The 18,278-nt window shown below is 39.8% G+C and overlaps 1 protein-coding gene across 6 annotated transcripts in view; it reads left to right on the forward strand.

Annotated features, from left to right (window-relative positions):
• Window positions 1-18,278, forward strand: part of lrba (LPS-responsive vesicle trafficking, beach and anchor containing) — a 250,687-nt gene that overhangs the window by 183,512 nt on the left and 48,897 nt on the right. For all 6 annotated transcript variants that reach the window (XM_016670293.1, XM_016670296.1, XM_016670294.1 and 3 more), the window contains exons 42-47: window positions 25-127; window positions 1,737-1,852; window positions 1,956-2,068; window positions 11,248-11,388; window positions 14,364-14,483; window positions 18,035-18,187. In XM_016670293.1, coding sequence (XP_016525779.1) covers window positions 25-127; window positions 1,737-1,852; window positions 1,956-2,068; window positions 11,248-11,388; window positions 14,364-14,483; window positions 18,035-18,187 — 746 coding nt within the window. The remainder of the gene's footprint in view (window positions 1-24; window positions 128-1,736; window positions 1,853-1,955; window positions 2,069-11,247; window positions 11,389-14,363; window positions 14,484-18,034; window positions 18,188-18,278) is intronic.

Raw genomic sequence — 18,278 nt, forward strand, 5'->3', positions numbered from 1 at the left:
TTGCATTCTTATATTTCTGTGCAGCGGCCGTCATGTTCAACTTCCCAGATGCAGCCACGGTAAAGAAGGTGGTCCACAGCCTTCCTCGCGTCGGATTGGGCACAAACTTCGGTCTTCCTCAGACCAGGTTGGACCTTCTCTGCAGCTTTGTGCTTTGAAATTTAAATCATACGAATCTTCATCCAGACACATTTTTCTTCTTGCACACAGATCCTCGTTGGATACAAACTGTAGCAAAACACTTTTGGTCAAGTTAAGAAGCAAAACGAAAACATCAGCACTCATTCTCAGTGTTCGTATCATAGCTGTAGTCAATGTTGCTACTTTAACCAGATAAGTCTGGAGGCAAATTTAGGAATTTTCCAGATCTGGATAAGCAAGAAAAAGAAAAATGTATTATTAAAAAGTGGTTATTTTTCCATTAGCCATTCATCCAGCTACCCACTTAGAATCTCAGCTTCTGCATGTAAAGCTGCAGGAGGGAAGCTGCCATAAGACTTTGAAGCAATACAGCCCTTTTTAAAATGCAAATATCTTAATACACTTGAAATAAGACAACTTTTTTGAGCTTTACATCGTATAATGATGCCATTTTCTCACAAAAAGCATATCACGAGTGTTGATTTGATTATTTCACACATTTGAAAAATTCTTTAATCTCCCTTGGCAACCATTCAGATGTGCAAAATACCTGGGTGGATCTAGCTCCGCCTTTCCAGTCAAAGCTCCTCCTCTGAGCTGCAGTTTCCAAGCTTCCTCCCCCGTGACTTCCACACTCGGCTCCTTCAGACTAGCCAGCGGCAATTAGTAAACATCTGGTACAATTAGACATCTGCTGAGCTCATTATGCGAGCTTCTTGTCATGGAAACACTGGTAAAAACATTGTTAAAGGTTTAATAGATGAGCCATGTTGTTTGCAAAGTCAAAAACCTAATTTCAGGATGGAATGTAATAACTTAAGAATAAAATCTTGTTTCGTTGTTGAAATGTAAGCCTTTTTTAAAATGACATTTATAGTGAGAATCGTCTATCAGAAAATGATCCCATAACAAGCTAGCTGGTACAGAAGGAGTGTGTGTTTGTGTGTGTAACAAGCACAAGATTAAGTTGTGAGATTTGACTTGTTTCTGTCAGTCATTAATCACAGTAGCTTATATGCTGCGTAGTGTCAGCCGCTGCAGAGCCTGGCCGCAACGGAGCACATTGTCTGTCTCACTGTGCCACAGCATTCATTAATGTTGAAAGTTCATTCTGTTTGTCTTTGAAACACTGCTGGTGTCATGTTTTCAGTTAGTTTTTTCTTCTCCACACAAATCCTTTTCAAGATTAATCTTTAGATCAAAAGTAGTAATATATTTCAAAAATTCTCATGACATTCTGATTGGTTCACCAGTGTTTGTACTTTAATTGTGAATGGAAAGGGTAAAATTTAGTGTATTTAAATTTAGAACATTTTCTTTCCTCAGAGGTTTAATGACTATAATCACACACTCTGACATTGATTAATTCCATCATTTTCTTTTGTTTTAATTGGATTTGGGTTGTTCATTTTCCCCCCCAGCAGCATCTATCATGCTGCGGGCCATGCGTGTGTACATTCAACCTACATGTACAGTTCATTTGTCTTCTTAATTAGCACGACTGTAAATGTGTAGGGTTTTTTCTTTTGTTGTGCTTCATTCTAATTGTTGTTTCTACTCCAACCTTTTCATTTAAGTCCTGATTTTCCTTCCAGGCGTATTTCTCTGGCCACGCCCAAGCAGCTCTTCAAGACGTCCAACATGATGCAGCGCTGGCAACGCCGCGAGATATCCAACTTCGAGTACCTGATGTTTCTCAACACCATCGCTGGTGAGCACACACTCCTCTGTTGTGTGCTCACAGACTGAACACGTAAACTCTGTTTCAGCCGTGATTTGATGGTCCATGCTTCCTTCTTCCTTTACGTATGCAGGTCGCACCTATAACGACCTGAACCAGTACCCGGTCTTCCCCTGGATCATCACCAACTATGACTCACCAGAGCTGGACCTGACTCTGCCTAGCAACTACAGAGACCTGTCTAAGGTAACGCGCCTCAGGCTTGTCCTTTCATCGAGCTGCCTTAAAACTCTGTGTATAAATTTCGTAAAGTATGTTATGTTCATCTTTTTGCTGTCATCCGTCCATTGTCCTCTCCAGTATACTGCAAAGTTAAATTCTTTTTTTGTAGTTTCAGCTGTTTACTTTGAGTTCCTCTGGAATCATGCATGCAGTCTTTGGATCTTAAAGGGCCAGTATTATGTCAGATTTTTAGCTTTACATTTCCCTCATCAAAAACATACCTGGAGTGTTGCCTCGATTTTTTTCATGCATGTTTGAGAAATCCTTTAGTCTCCCGTGGCAACCATTCAGATGTGCAAAATGACTCCACTCAGCTCCTTCAGACTAGTCAGCAGCAATTGGCAAACACATGGTGGTACTACACATCTGTTGAGTTCATTATAGGAGCTACTTCTCAGTGTAATGCTTGTAAAAACATTGTTAAAGGGTTAACAGAGGAGCCACGTTGTGATGACTTCTTGAAGGCGAAGTTTCAGATAGAACAGGAGCTTCTTAAAGAGACAGAAGGCCAATTTTAAGGCATTGAATTACGAATTCAAGTTTCTTTTAATAACTGATGGTTACTTGACTGAGCTAAAAAATGGCACTATGTGGCTGTAAAATACATAATAATGTCCGTTTAACAGAGTTCAGGATTGTTACTGATTTTGGAAAAGTGGGGAATTTAATATGGATATTCTTCAGGTCTGGATAACCATTGAAAAGTATTAAATGTGCTCTCTTAATAACATATCAGGTCTGATATGGAAAATATCAAGGAAGCAAGCAGCAGAAGTCCAAATGAAAAAAACTGAGAAAGATTCAGAATGTTTGGAGAAGCATCTTATAGAACCCCCTGAAATGCTGGTGTTAATCTGCTCCACTTTTGGAAAAAGTGACACATCTACCTAGAAAAAAACATGAAAAAGAGAAAAATAATTATAAACCACATATTTAACTGTGTTGGTTGCTGCATTGCTGGTTATATCCTGTTAAAAGATTCTAGACTCTTAATGCTTTGAGTCTATTAAGCCAAACGTCGTCTTATTTATGCTTTGACCTTCCACAAAACACCAGGAAGTGAAGTATTACTCCCATGTAGCTTCAGGCAGACAGTAAATGTGTGTAAAAGCATCAGATCTGCCCAGAGATGCTGCCTGCCTCATAAACACTGACTCCTGTGGCTAAAATTGCTTAAATGATTCTCCTCCACATTCAGTGCGAATATTTACTTGCATGAACTAAATATTTTGCTTTTACACGCCTACATCCACAGACAGGCAGAAAGTCAGAAAATAAGATGCGACTTGCCAATTCCCCAGGTTGTGTTGATTGTAGGAGGACAGAGGATTAGATTTAGAGTATCAGGTCTGATATGGAATACTATTTGTACTTTTATTTTTTATTTTTTTTGCTATTTTAGGCTCAAGTGTACAACGGCATATTAAGGCCATAGTAGATAAATAAAAAAGGATAACATTTCCGACAAAAATAAAAAAAAAACAACGTAAAAATTTTGTGGAAAAGTCTGACATTCACTTAAAAAAAAACTTGGAAATTTCTGAGTTTGAAAAGTTGAACATTTCCATTAAAAAACTCCAAAGAAATGTTTGAGATTAATCAGAGAAATTTTCTGAGTTTGTTCTAGAAAAGAGTTGAAAATGTCCAAAAGTTGAAGATCTTTGACTTCTGAGTTTTCTGAGACTCTTGAAAACCTGAAACTGTTTACATTCAAACCAGATGAAGATTTTCAATGCTTAGAATAAGACATGTCTGTGGAAAATTTCTGAGATTAATGTCAAATTTGGTGAGATATAAAAAAAATATCTCACCATAAAACTAAAATCTAAACTAAATAAAAATGACACCCTATTGTGAATCAGAGAAACACGCCAAGCCTTAAGCTGTTTATACAGAGACCAGATGGAGAATTTCAATGCGTAGAAGAAGAGCACCTGTGGCGTCTGTGGGGCTCAGCACCGCCCCCTATCAGTGAGGCACGGTACTTTGATCCTCACACTGTGTATTTTCACTGCACATTTATAACCGAATGACTAAAAATTTCACACACATCATTAAATATGTTAGATTGTGGAATGTCAGCATATGTAGAACATGTAATTTTACACAGATAAAGGCGATATGAAGAGAAACCACAATACCTGCTTCATTCAGTAGGTGGGACACGGAGCCACCAGAGGTGACGGATGGTACTGAACTGCAATTCAACAGGCAATGCATAAATTCAGCGATTTTGATTCTAAAAATGTTTATATCACCAATAAAAAAAAAATCAAATTAAAGAAAAGTCAAGTGGACAAACTGATTTTCTCTTAATTGCTGGCATCTGTTTTACTTTTCATGTAGCAGCTGTTAGGATTACAGGTGAGGCACTGCCTCCCCCCTTTATGCGTTTTTGTTGTAGTTGTTGCTTTTTTTAAATCTCTATTTGTAGGACTTCTTCTCTTTTTATGTGCTTTGTTGTTGCCCCCCGGGAGGCAGAAATATGGCATCAGGCGCACAAGCAGACATTTGCTCGATTGCCTGCTTTCTCCTGAGCTCATTCCGGCTTCCTGCTCCTCCGCTGCAGATTTTAGACAGCTCAGCCTCTGAAGTCGGTGAAGCCTCGCAGCCCGGGGGAGTTCGCTTAAAGGAGGAGAAACAGAGAGACGTTTGGTCCGAAAGAACACACACACTAAAAAAAAAAAAACAGAGAGAGGAGGAGAGCATGTTACAGAAGAAGAACATCATCATTTGCAGCTCTGTCACTCCTTTCGTCTTCAGCAGCAGAGGAACGGAGGGAGCGGGGCCAGTCAGTTTTATTCATGTTGTGTGTGATATCAGTGTATGACTACTGGACCATGTCAGACTGCCGTGTCTGGTAAACGGCAAACACAGCTAGCTGCGCTCTCTCATTCATCCCCCCGCCATGCGAGGGCTGCACCAACGATTCCTTGCAACTTTTCAGAGATGATTTTAGTTTTGTGTCTGTATCTGCGCACCGTTCACTCCCACCGCGTTTGTTTTTCTCTGAAGCTTTGTTTCCGTTTTATTGTCATTCCTCCTCCCCCCGCGTATATTTGACCCTCCTCCTCCTGCAGCGTGTCACATCGGCAGTCGTCTCCTGAAGAAACAGGTCATCTGCGAATCCTCCAGTGACATTGAGAAGCCAAACTACCATGAGTGCGTGTGTGTGTGTGTGTGTGTCGTCTCCTGAAGAAACAGGTCATCTGCGAATCCTCCAGTGACATTGAGAAGCCAAACTACCATGAGTGCGTGTGTGTGTGTGTGTGTGTGTGTGTGCCACACACTTGTCGTTGCCAGAGGCCACACAGAATTTATGTCCCTGGCTACCAGAGCTGTTTCGACCCCGGGGACTTTCTTATCATAAACTTTAGCCTCAACCCACCATCAAACACCAACCCCAGAGATAACGTCGTAGCCAGGGTAAACACTCACCGCCGCTTGTTGGCGCATTTCTCCACTGTACATCACAAACCTCCAAATCCAAATTTTTTTATCTGATTTGTTTTTTTTGTTAGGAATGTTACAAGCTGATATTTTTTATGTATGGTTCTTTGCAAAAGTATTTATTCCCCTTAAGTGTTTTCCTATTTTTTTCACGTCGCAGTGAAACACTTTCATTGGTTCACAGACCGACACAAAGTCATGATTAATTGTGAAGTGAAATGAAAATAAAAATGTTTTGCAAACAAAAATCTGTTATGGAATGACATACATTTGTATCTAGCCCATTTTACTTCTTTATGAAATATAGTGCAACCATTGGCCTTCTGCAGAAGAGGATTGGCACCACTGAAAAAAAAATCTGACTTTAAACTCAGAATTTTAATGTCAGAATTCTGAAAAATACTCATCCATGTGACAGTGTGCTCAATCCATACAGACCCTTCAAGTGGAGGATAATAAATAAAAAATAAATAAATCTAATTTCAACAAAGGTAATAACTTTATAGACTCATATGCTAGATGTTTGACTTGCTGAAGAGAGAGCTGGGCAATACTATAACATTATTTTATCATTCAATACAGAAGTACATTACCATATAAAATAAGTCACTATTTTTGTTCATCTTTGATGTCCTCTTGTATTAAGTGTGACTTGAAAACATTAGGTTATTTTTCAATGATTTGAAAAATAACCTTCTAATGTGTAACATAATCAACTTTTGGAAAAAGTTGATTATGTTACACATACACATTCCTTTTAGTTATATTGTAAACTAAAACCGTCACGCATCACAGGCAAACAAAAGAAAAATTGACATTCTTTTGTTGTCAAATAAACAAAATGAGCATTGAAATAATTAATTCTCAAAATCTCTCCTTTGTGTAGCTTGTTTCAAATGTTCCCATTTTTGTAATTTAAGAATAAACATTGAACAAAGAAATCTAAAAAGATAAAACACCACAAAAACAATAGTTTATATTCTCAGGTCAAATTGAAGCAGCTACAGGTACAGGCTGTTCTCCTGACTCCATCTGAACCTGCGCTCCACTACATAGTTTTTTGTCCGACATTAAACAGCCATAACACCTCCACACGACTGAAATGTTTGCTCCTTCTTGTCGACAATGTCATTCTCCAAGTCTTTTGGCTTTTTGTCCTTCAGGACTCCTTATATTTATTTATTTTTTCTCACTTTACAGAGGCTAACATTAGCCGTTAGCATGTCTGGCGGCTACTGTGCGTTCTGCGTCAAGCTAACTTTGCCTGGGTTTAGTCCAGCCACATGATTGGTCCATCATTGAGCAATTTGCGTTATCATTGGCATCTTTTCTATATAATGAAGGCCTTCGTATAACATTAACATTGTTATACGTAGGCCTTCTCACATGTATTTTGAGGAAAACACATTTTGGGATTTTTAATCTATCGTTTTATCACCAAGCTGTGACGTGTTCGTCATTATGATTTCCATAACCTAAAACACTCTCACATCTTAAAAGGTAAAATCATCTAGTTGTTTTGTAGCTTTTAACAAAGCCCAGAAAACAATTAAAGGCACACTTTATCTATTATGTAGTCTGCATGTACACACAGATAGCACTATGGAAGACTTATTGAGCGCTCTCTGTGCCTTTGTGCTATAATCTGCTCCTCACAGCCAGATCAGCTAATAGTGTATTGATCGTGCACATGCGTGCTCTGTATGCTTGTCCCGCAGGGCCTCTGCACCATTTTCACTCTTTAGATGGGACATTATACATAAACACTTACTTCAAACGGTTCATGTGATTTATGACTCAAAGTCTTGAGTGATGCTCCAATCATTGGCGAGCCATTATAGTTCTACGGGGCTGACTCCATCGTTTTATAAGCATGGTACCGCTGGGTAATGGTCCTTTAATCTCCCCCAGGAAGCTGCTGATTGTTCTGTAAATGAGTGGTTTGCTTTTGAGATAAATACAATTTAGGTCTCCGTGTGAATTTCACTGATGGGATCTTGATTGACATGTTTAAAAGAATTCTATTTTGGCAGCCTTTAAAAGTTGGTGGAATGGCAAATTTGAAAAGGACTTGGGCAGCCGGTTCAGTGTTTTCTTTGACTCTGTTTGGTTCTGATTAGAGTCGCGCTAATCCAAGTTTGGCAGTCAATTTTGTGAGTTTAATCTGACTATCCTTATTTGTTCTGCTGTGATTTCTCTTTAAAGCTTCTTTAAAGTATGTGACTTTTACAAAAATGTATTTTTTCCATTTTTGTTAAAACTGTCACCATGTCGCGACAGTATAGTATGAGACAGATAATCCGTCTCATACTATGAGCTACTATTGTGGTCTTAAGAAATGCACCCTTCCCAAACAAAAACAACCAATCATAGCCAGGAGGAGGCTTTGTCCTGTCAATCAATTTTTTTGTATGCGCTGCTAAATGTGGCAACAAATGAAAAATAATTTGCCATTCCAGGAAAACTGATTGTCTGCTGTCATTTGTGGCCAGCTAACTAGCTTTAGCATTCATGGCAGGCTATGTTATGGTGAACCAGCTGTAACGTAGCTCTCTCTGAAGCTCCGCCTTCACAAAGTCATCACAACATGGCTCCTCTATTAACGTGAAGTGTTTTATTGAAAAGTAATTAGTATGATGAGCTCAGCAGATGTGCTGTTCCTTCAGGTGTTTGCTAATTGCTGCTGGCTAGTCTGAAGGAACTGAGTGCATTTTGCATAGCTGCATGGTTGCCACGGGAGATTTAATGTTTTCCCAGAAATGCATGCAGGAATCAAAGCAACACTGCATGTTTTTGATGAACAGTGTTATGATGTAAAACTAAAACAAGTTGATTTTCCCTTATACTACCCCTTTAAATGGCTTCATTGCACGTCCTCTAGTTTCAGTTTGAATCACCTCACTGATGCTGGAAAAAAAACCTTTTCTATTTCTTTCTTTTTTCTTTTTTTTGTTAAATCTGAATATCATGTGACTCTGGCCACCACCTGGTTTCTAGTCCTGAGGTAGACATCAGCTACAGTTTCCTTTTTTAATTCTTGTCCATGTGATTTTTGCTCAGGCTGTTTGTTTGAACAGCTAACGTCGGGACAGATTGAATTTCCCAGCGCTGTATCAGTTTTAAACAAGAACCTGATCATGAATGATGCATGGATCCTAAACGCCGAATACTTTCGCGCAGGTCCCCGCCGCTCCATCTTGTTTATTTGCTCTTTGGTTTCCGTTTCCTGCGAGTTATTCCTCCTCCTCTTTCCCCTCCTCGTTTTCCTCGTCTTCTGTGACGGAGAACTGATTAAAACTAATCCAGCATTAATTTTCTGACGCTTACCTCTTCAAAGCGCCGGGTTTGTTTCCGTTCCGTGGCTCGCTCTTTGGTCTAATTAAAACTACAAGATTGGGTCATTTGTCTGCGCGCTCATCAGAGCGCCGCAGTGTTGCCACATCATATTAGGCCAATCTGCGGTGCAGCAAGCGGTGATGTACGGCGCCGTCAAAGCTGCTACGTTGGAGCTACTGTAAGCTGAGAGCGCCAGCCCCACAGTAATTTACAGCAGTAAACAATGTCGGGATGGAGTGGACCGACGGCCCCCACATGCACTCACACACAATTCTCCCTCTCTCCCTTTCTCTCTTCCCACCTCTTGTCACTGTGGCACTTTCAGTCTTTCTTTTTTTTTATTTTATATGCCTCCTCTCCCTTTTCTTTTTTTAATGAGCTGACTGTTATTAGGGCTATAAATCAGACCAATGGGTGTGATGTATAATTCACAGTGTGTACTCAACCACCCCAGCGGCCCTGAGGAAGCCGCGCAGTGCATCACTGTCAACGCGGTGCAGTGCGCGGCGTTTGACGCTCACTCAGGAGCACTGTTTACAAAATAACAAACCAGAAGCATGGATAGAAAAAGAAGAAACATCCACCGCGGTGTGCAAAAATCTATCCCAGTGCGCATATATGTTTGTGTGTGTGCGGAAACACGTGGCCCATTACACCCACACATAAAACACTAACAATAGCACAGATCGATAACACAGAGATGGCCTGGATGAATCTTGCTGTGATATGAAGGAGATCCAATTGATCCACAGCCTGCAAGGCCCCTCATCCTCAAAAAGCCATCACTCCATTACCATTGATCTTTTCTCTCTCTCTCCCTATGTGTGTGTGTGTGTGTGTGTGTGTGTTTGGAAGAGGTGATGGGTGGCTCGGGGGTTAAGAGAATGAGGCATGTCCAGCAGAGCACTAATAAAAATTGAACCAGCCTGAAAGTGATTTCTATAAATGAGTATTTAAACAATAGCCAAGCGAATGACTATTGGCTTTTCTTTTTTTTTTCGAGATCGATGGGAAGTTATTGCAATTTAAACATTATTTTCTTCTCTCCAAGCAGAGCAGCAGTGTGTTGGATGAGGATTAATAAAAGCAGAAATTAAAGGCAGCCCCAGGTTTTTGCCGTATTCCTCGTAGGCGCTCTTTCATTGGATCACATTAGTTTTCTCTGACAGACTACAGCTGCAGGGGCTCCATTTCACAGCCTCTGAAAAGCACTCTGAGGGGGGGAAGGATTGATCCTCGTCTAAAGGAAACATCATCTAATATTCATTTCAAATTGCACGTCGGTTGCCCGCTCCGTTTCCTGTGCAACTGCAGCCGTTGTGCTGCAGGGAGTGGCCCCTGTTTATTCACAGTAAAAGTCTGAGCCTGCTTCCCTTTTATGCTCACATTCAGATTCGTTCCGTTATCGTCACACTGCATAAAAGACAAAATCTTACCAAGTATTTTTGCTCCGTTTTCCAGTGCGGGTATCTTGGTACATTTGAAATAAGACAAAACTAATTTACAAGTAACTTTTCAGCAAGACTTAAGAGCTTGTTGTAAGTCAATATTTCCTTAAAATTAAAACTCAGACATTTCTTTCATGTTTTGAGTGAAATAATCTGCCAATGGAACTAGAGATGCACTGATCCGATATTGGAACATTGCGCCTGATCCATAAGGCCAGATCTATTCTGTGTATGTCTATGCTTTATTACGTCATGCTTTATTTATTTTACATTTTGTTTAGAATTCTTTATTAGACCTTCTGAACTTTCTGAAGGTTTGTTGCTGTTCATTTCTTGCAAGTTTGAGCAGCGTAGTCAACCTATTGTTTGTTTCAGTTTCTTTATTGTTTATTTTGGCTGTTTTCCTGCTAATTGCACAGACTGAACAAATTAAAGTTTTGTTGTTTTTACATGCTTGACCAAGCTTGTGAAGCTTTTGGTGTATTTAAGTATTCTGTGCTGGTGCAGAGTTATCAAATAAATTAGTAATTCAATACATTTATATCTGTATTTAAAAAGAAAAGGAAACGTTTAAAGTCAGTTCAGCGCTGCCTTTTTATGTATCGGATCGTATTGGGCAGGTTTATACTGGTAGATCAACCTCAGATATCGGTATCAGTATTAGAAGATAAAAATGTGAATCTGTCCATATCTAAATGGAACTAGCACTTTTTCATCTTCCTGAAAGGTCACTTATAAGTTAATTAGGTCTTATTTCAAGTGCAGCAAGATATTTGCACTAGAAGCTTGCTAGACTAAAATTACTTGGTAAGATTTTATATTTTTGCAGTGCATGCAAAGCCATTGTAGATGACATTATGGTCGAAGATTGTATTTGTTTTTAAATGCATGTCTGTTGTTTCCTTGCAGCCCATTGGAGCACTGAACCCCAAGAGGGCGGCGTTTTTCTCAGACAGATACGAGACCTGGGAGGACGACCAGGTGCCCAAGTTCCACTATGGGACCCACTACTCCACCTCCAGCTTCACCCTGATGTGGCTGCTCCGCATCGTGAGTGAAGCATCTTTCGTAGTCTCTTGCAAAACTATTCGTACCCTTTTACGTTTTTCACATTTCACTATTTTACTACCCCGTTTTTGAAAGTATTTACTAGATTCTATGTGATGGACCAACACCAATTTGATTAGATCTGTAAAGTAGAAGGAAGTTGCACTGCAAAAACACAATACTGGCAGATAACTTCACTAATAATAGAGATATTTTCCCCTGTTATAAGACAGCAGAAGGCTTTAGTTAGATGAGTCTTGGAGCTGTAACTACAGTGATGATGCATGCATGTGCATGCCACACCTTTAAGATTGTTGTTGAAGAAAAGAAGTATTATCCCTGCCCTTAAAATATATACACTTCTGTGTGTTGGTTTGTAAAATAAATACCAGTAAAATACATCATCAGTGATTGTAAAGTGAGAAAATACAGCACTGTTTCACTGGCCTTGCCAGAGTTTCAGCAAAACTTTTTCTAGGGATGCATAATATTATCGGCATGGTATCGGTATCGGCCGATATTGGCTCTAAAATTTAATATTGGACGTCCGCCATTTTGTCAAAATAACTCACCGATATAAAATGTGTTGTTTTTATCAGACAAACCAGTGACAATGATGCCTACAGCACATCAAATTTTCACTGTTTGAGTGTTGTCACTGTCTTACAGAGAACAAATGTATTGACATGAATAAATTTGACATAATGCAAGTTGAAAGTGCTCCATCATTTTCAGCCTACTTAGTGTTTGCATTTGGTAGCAGGTTAGATTGACAAAGATAATGCAGTATTTTCATTCCACAGTAGAGAAAGCCATACAGTTTCAGTAAGTAGGTATAGGAAAAAAAATATCTGTGTTGGTATCGGTTATTGGCCAAATGAGTTTTAATATACTGTCATATCAGATATTGACCAAAAATCCAATATTGTGCATCCCTAATTTTTTCTTTATCTTATGCTTTTTCTGATTGTTAAATTGTTGGAATTTGTAGTGACACTTCTTTTAACAGCCAAAAATCTCCAGCTGAACTACATGCTGTTAGCATATTTTATACAGTATTTAATGTGTAACCTTCATCCCAGAATTTCTTTAAATATTGACTCTGAGATGTGCTTTCATGTGCTCATTCTTTCATAATTCTAAGTTTATTCCTTTAGCAGTAAAGTGTGCACCTTCTCTCCGTTTCTCTCTCTCTCAGTACCTTTGTTAAATGTGTGCCATCAATCTTCTCACACTGCACTCATGGGAGAGGGAGGTTACTAAGTTTTTTCCACATGCAGTGTTTTTTTTCTTCCTTTTTGCTCGTATTGTCCCAGTAGCTCACTGCCTCCCTAAAGAGCTAGATCATTGATCCCCACACATCATTATCCAGCTTATTCTAAAGCCACTGTACTAACACTCACTCACACACCTCCTACTAACCAGGCAACTGAATTTGGTTTTGTGCTTATATATGTACTTTCATGTATTGAGTGTTGTCACCCAGTGTGTTATTTCTAAAGATGCACCATATATATAATTTCATAATATATAAAATATAATTTGCAACCAAAATGTTATATTTGCTTTACAGAAGTCATTTTATTTTACAAATGAAAGTGTCAAAAATGAACTCTTGTATTTAACGCCATGCTTAGGTTGGTCATTCAAATATAATTTCCTAAGTATAAGTCTAACACTGTTTTTCACGAATTGAGCACAATTTTGCTATTATAAATAAATACTAAGACCCTTGTTGGTTTAAAAACTGTGTTCTGTATCTGATTTTATTTATCTTTTTAAAGGATGAACTTATTTTGTTTTAAGCGCATTTCCCTCCCTCATATTTTGCCTGCTTACAATGGAGCACTGTTGGAATGAGTTTTTCTCAAGGCGCTCGCAACATGAGACGTCTTCAAAATAAAAAAGACTTTTAACTAAAAAACATCTTCAAATTTGCATGTAGAATTAGGAATATACACACATTTTATTTCCAGTTTTCATGAGGGCTTGTTGAAAACGTTCCAGGTTTATGCTAAGACATTCAGCCTTTCTGAAATCTGATGAGGTCGGCTCTTAGTTCACCCGTTTGCCAGTTGGACGAAACATCATCAAGGCAGACAAGCTTGTAGTGGACAATCCTAAACGGCTGAAAGGACCAAAATGAGTACGGAGTAAAAGACCAGCACCCAGTGATTTTTGTTTCCAATACAATAGTGCGCAAAACTTTGTCGATATTCAAACGAATACAACTTCGCAATTGCAGTGTTTCCATTAATTAAGAAACACAATTAAAATGACACATGAATAAATTTGTTCATGTGACATTCCGCAGCATCATCAACTACTTCCTGTCTTCTCCTTCTCTGTCATTCTCTGGCTCCCCTGATGCAAAACAAAGTGTTTCTATTTCAGTTTTGCAAAATAAACCAGTTTTGTTACAGCCAAAAAACCCACCTCATCGTAGCACCAAATCTTTAAATCGGAAAATTAGTTTTTCAAAATTGACATGCTGTTGAGCACTTTTATTTCCGAAATGTCAAATCGCGCAGCGTGTGGTCATCGGAAACACAGCCTGTTCCTGATGTAGGATGTTTTTAATGCCTCGCTTGACAATCTAAATTGGACTGAAAGAAGTTACCTTTGAATGCTCTTCTGTCTGTAACACTAAAAGCGTTGTTGTCAGACTGACTTGGATATGGTGCGTTTACTGATCAGAAGAAAGATGTGATTTTTTTACTTTGTGATTGGTCCACACACCCTTCTAAGAAGATTGAGACAAAAATATGACCATTCTGTTCAAATTAGATTTCATGTTGGATCTCTGTATTTATTATTTATTTATTTATTATTATTATTTATTATTTATTTTTCCATTATTTTATTTTTCTGTTATTGGATTCCAGATTGTTCATTTTGTGTAGAAAGACTCGATTCTGGTTCTGATTTATTTATTTATTTATTTATTTATTTATTTATTTATTTATTAATCTTTACAGGAACCCTTTACCACCTTCTTCCTTAACTTCCAAGGAGGGAAGTTCGACCACGCCGACCGCACCTTCTCCTCCTTGTCCAGGGCCTGGAGGAACTGCCAGAGGGACACATCTGACGTTAAGGTACGGTGCACAGCTAACCTCGCAGACTGTGGATTTGGAAAGCAGATAAAGGGCTAAGAACTTCAAGAAAATGAATCCCTGTTGATCGTCCCAAACAAAGCAGAAAAAAAAGTTTCCAAAGAGAAATGTTGCGTTCTACCTAATCATTGTCCCCCACCCCAAACCCCCTGCACTATGAAAGCTTTCTGGTCTTGTGATCAAAGCGATAGGCTAATCCTCATCAGTCTCAGCTGTCTGTCTCAGATTCAGCCAGCTATAACATGGACTGTTGGGCCCCCAAAATCTGTGCTGATCTTTTCCTTTTGCCCTTCTGCAACCCGGGTCATTCTCATAGTGAGGGCCGCGGTGGCCCCCGGTGCACGTTTTAACTGCTCTCCCTAAAACATTTACAACTACAGTTAGACATTCACTGTCAGAGCTGGGTCTTGCTTGCTTTCCTGGCACTGGGTCACTGAAGGTGGGGGGAAGTAGTGGCGTTGGGGGCTTTGGGGCTTTGACGCTTGATTGCGTTCCCCCTCAGCCCCCTTCCCCCCGCCCAGATAAAACATATGGATTGTATTACTTTGTTGCTGGCCAATGCTTGATTGCGAAAGCCCCAACAACAGCCCTCGTTTGCTCTCTCGGTCTGGGCCTGTCAATGTGGATCAAACTGTGAGAGCTCAACGTTTAGATCAAAACAAAGAGCAAATCTGGTCCGCATCAGTTTGTTTCCTCCCTCGGTTAGAATTTTAGTAGCTCTGAATGAAGGTCCGTTGACTTTATCCACCTGGCTGGGCGCATTCTTGTTCGAAGAAATAGAGGAATTAGGGATGAGATGTATCAATTAGGTATGCTAAGTACGCCGCTTAGCTTCTGCGTTGGGTCCATTGATAGCAAGCCGCGCTCTCTTTGCCAGAGGCCAAAAGGCCTCTTTGTTTTCTTATGCCACTGGAAAAGACTGGGTGATAATAGGTTACAACACCCAGATTTAATGTGTCTCTAGCCTGGGTGACGCTGGAGTGACCTCTCATCCCCAATCCCTTGACCCCTAGACTTGGCCCAAAGGCATCGGAGGGGGAAGCAGAGGAAAACCGGACTGCTAGCAACAGTGGAAGTGTAGCAGGAGAACCCAGGGGCCAAAGCCCCTTCTAGTGACCCGTGACAGGACAGGATTGGGGATCAGAGGGGCTGGCCTCTGACCAAGAGAGAGCAGAGGGGCCACCGCACATAATGGTCCTCGCTAGGCAGGCTTGACTATTGGCGAGTGAAGCCTATGAGGTTTTGTTAGTGTGTGTGAGTGTGTGTGTGTCTGATGTGGGCAACCTCCAGCTCAAATTTACAGCAAGCAGCAGTCGGTGAGCCTGGGTGAGCGAGAGGCCTCGTTAAGGCGTTGACCTTTGAGTTTTAGGTCAAGTTTTGTGAAGTGAAGGGATTTCAGAAGTGAGGAAGTTGCCGTGTTGTAAACCTGCGAGTTTGTTTGCTCGTTTGGCTGCTGAGGGGAAAACATGAGCATTTGATTCCAAAGGAGGAGAGATGGAGATGAGTCTCACTGGTGTTGAGACTCATCACACCAGTGGAAATAACTATCCATCCATCCATCCATCTATCCATCCATCCATCCATCCATCCATCAATCTGGAAAGTTGAAAGTACAGCTGGAACACAATCTGGAATATGAACTATGGAAATTGGTTTTCTATCCATCCATTATGATGGATACATGAATTGATGGATGGATCTATTCACCCGTCCGTCCGTCCATCCCTCCATCCATCCATTCATGCATCCATCATGGATTGGTGGATGGTTGGATCCATCCTTCGTTTACTTGGATGGCTCCATTAATGCATTCCTTCATTTGTCTATCCATCTACCTATCCGTTATCCATCTGTCCGTCTCTCCATCCATTGCACTCCAAATATTTTGCCTTTACTGCTCAACCTGTTTGCTTAAAAACTGCCTGGAAATTGTATGTGATTATGGAAAAATCAGAAATTCTCGCAGACAAACACACAGGAACCCTGAAAATGCGTGTGTATTAGGTTGCAGAACTTCAGACGAGAAATTGAGATATCGGTGAGGCGACTTTGTGTACAACTCTCCAACGGAAGAAAAAAGAAAAAAAACAAGCGGTTGTAGTCCCTAAACCTTCCACATGTTTTAGCCAAAGAAAATCCTGGCCCTCACCGAAGCTCATCAGGAAATAAATACGTCAGTTTTTGGAAGTGCATGTGAAGATAGAGTGGGGGAGTAATGTTTAGATTAATGTCAGCGTTGCACATTTTGCGCTCCACTTTACTTGCAGGCATCCAAGAACCGAACCGCTCTGTGTACTGATTGTCTTTCATTATGATGGACACGCAAACAAAAACAACACAACTGAAGGCTGGAGGGCAACTCTGATTTATCTGCATGTTACAAAACCCTGACATGATCCTCATGTTTATGCTCACTGTGGCAAGTTCTGCTTGGTTAGGAATGACAAATGGCTAAACATATAAGGTTACGTCTCCTATCAGGGACGTCTTTTTTCTTTGCGATCCCTGAGTTTGAAAATGTGGTGTTGTGTTGTTCCTGACAGCCAAATAAAACCATCATAGTTCAAAAAAATTTGGCTTGCTTTTTCTGTCTGTTATGGAAAAACAAGAAATCGGATGTAGACTTTTTTTTCTTTTGCTTTTTTTTCCCCCCAGCTGATTTAAACCTTGAGGGAAAAAATGAAACTTGGTTGTCAGTTTTTTTTCTTTGTCAGTCTTTATAATTTGGGAAAAACAGATTAGTGTTGATCATACTGAGGACAAAACCCACTAGTGGTGACGGCAGCCTGTGCTTTATATTATAGGCTCTTTCTGTAGGGCTTTTTATGCTAATTTTGTTGAGATTTTTATATTTACTCAGTAAATGTAACTCTTTAGGACTCCATAATTTAGTTTCTAGTTTGCAAAATGTCATATGTTTTTGTGTATGCTGTTAGTGGAGGATGTCTGAGTGACAAAAAAAAGTCATTTTTTTTCATGATTTTCAGAATGAACTTTTCCATCTCTTTAGACTTAAATGTTGCAAAAATCATTGTTACTTCATCAAACATTTTCATCTTACCTTAAATGTAGGTACTACTGTCTTTTTGCACTGGTTTTGCAAATAACATTAATCTTAAGTTTACAAGTCATGCGAGTCCTGAGTCAACCATAAGTCATAAACTTGACGCTTGTTTTTGAGTCGTTTTTGCCAAATGTGTATTTTTTAAATGTAAAAATCATTCTCTGTTTTGAATTACTGCTGTTTGTTTGAAGTAAATATCAGCCCAGGTTCAGATTTTAAGGTCTCTGTCCTTTGACTGTTCCTCAACTCTCTTACCATAGGCTTGTCTTTCTAAGAAAGTACGCTATTTGAAATGATTACTTCAAAGCTATACACATCTAGAAGTTTTATGACACCGGCCCTTGAGGACTGCAGTTGAAGATCCCGGGTCTATGCAGATGTTGTAGTTTGTAGATTGATTTTCATGTAAAATACTTAAAAATTGTCCGAACTGACTTCTATTTTATTTTATTTTATTTTGTCGCCTCAGGAGCTGATCCCAGAGTTCTTCTACCTGCCTGAGATGTTCGTCAACGCCAACAACTACAACCTGGGAGTGATGGAGGACGGCACCGTTGTCTCTGATGTGGATCTTCCACCTTGGGCCAAAAGCTCGGAGGAGTTTGTTCGCATCAATCGGCAGGTGAGTCTCTTCAAAAGCACAACAGCTGTTAGTGCTTTTGTTACATATAAGTCGTCTTTGGCTTGTATACGTACATCCATTGAATGGAGTA

The sequence above is a fragment of the Poecilia formosa genome, unplaced genomic scaffold (genome assembly GCF_000485575.1).
Source record: "Poecilia formosa unplaced genomic scaffold, Poecilia_formosa-5.1.2 Scaffold32, whole genome shotgun sequence".
In the NCBI taxonomy this organism is placed as follows: domain Eukaryota; kingdom Metazoa; phylum Chordata; class Actinopteri; order Cyprinodontiformes; family Poeciliidae; genus Poecilia; species Poecilia formosa.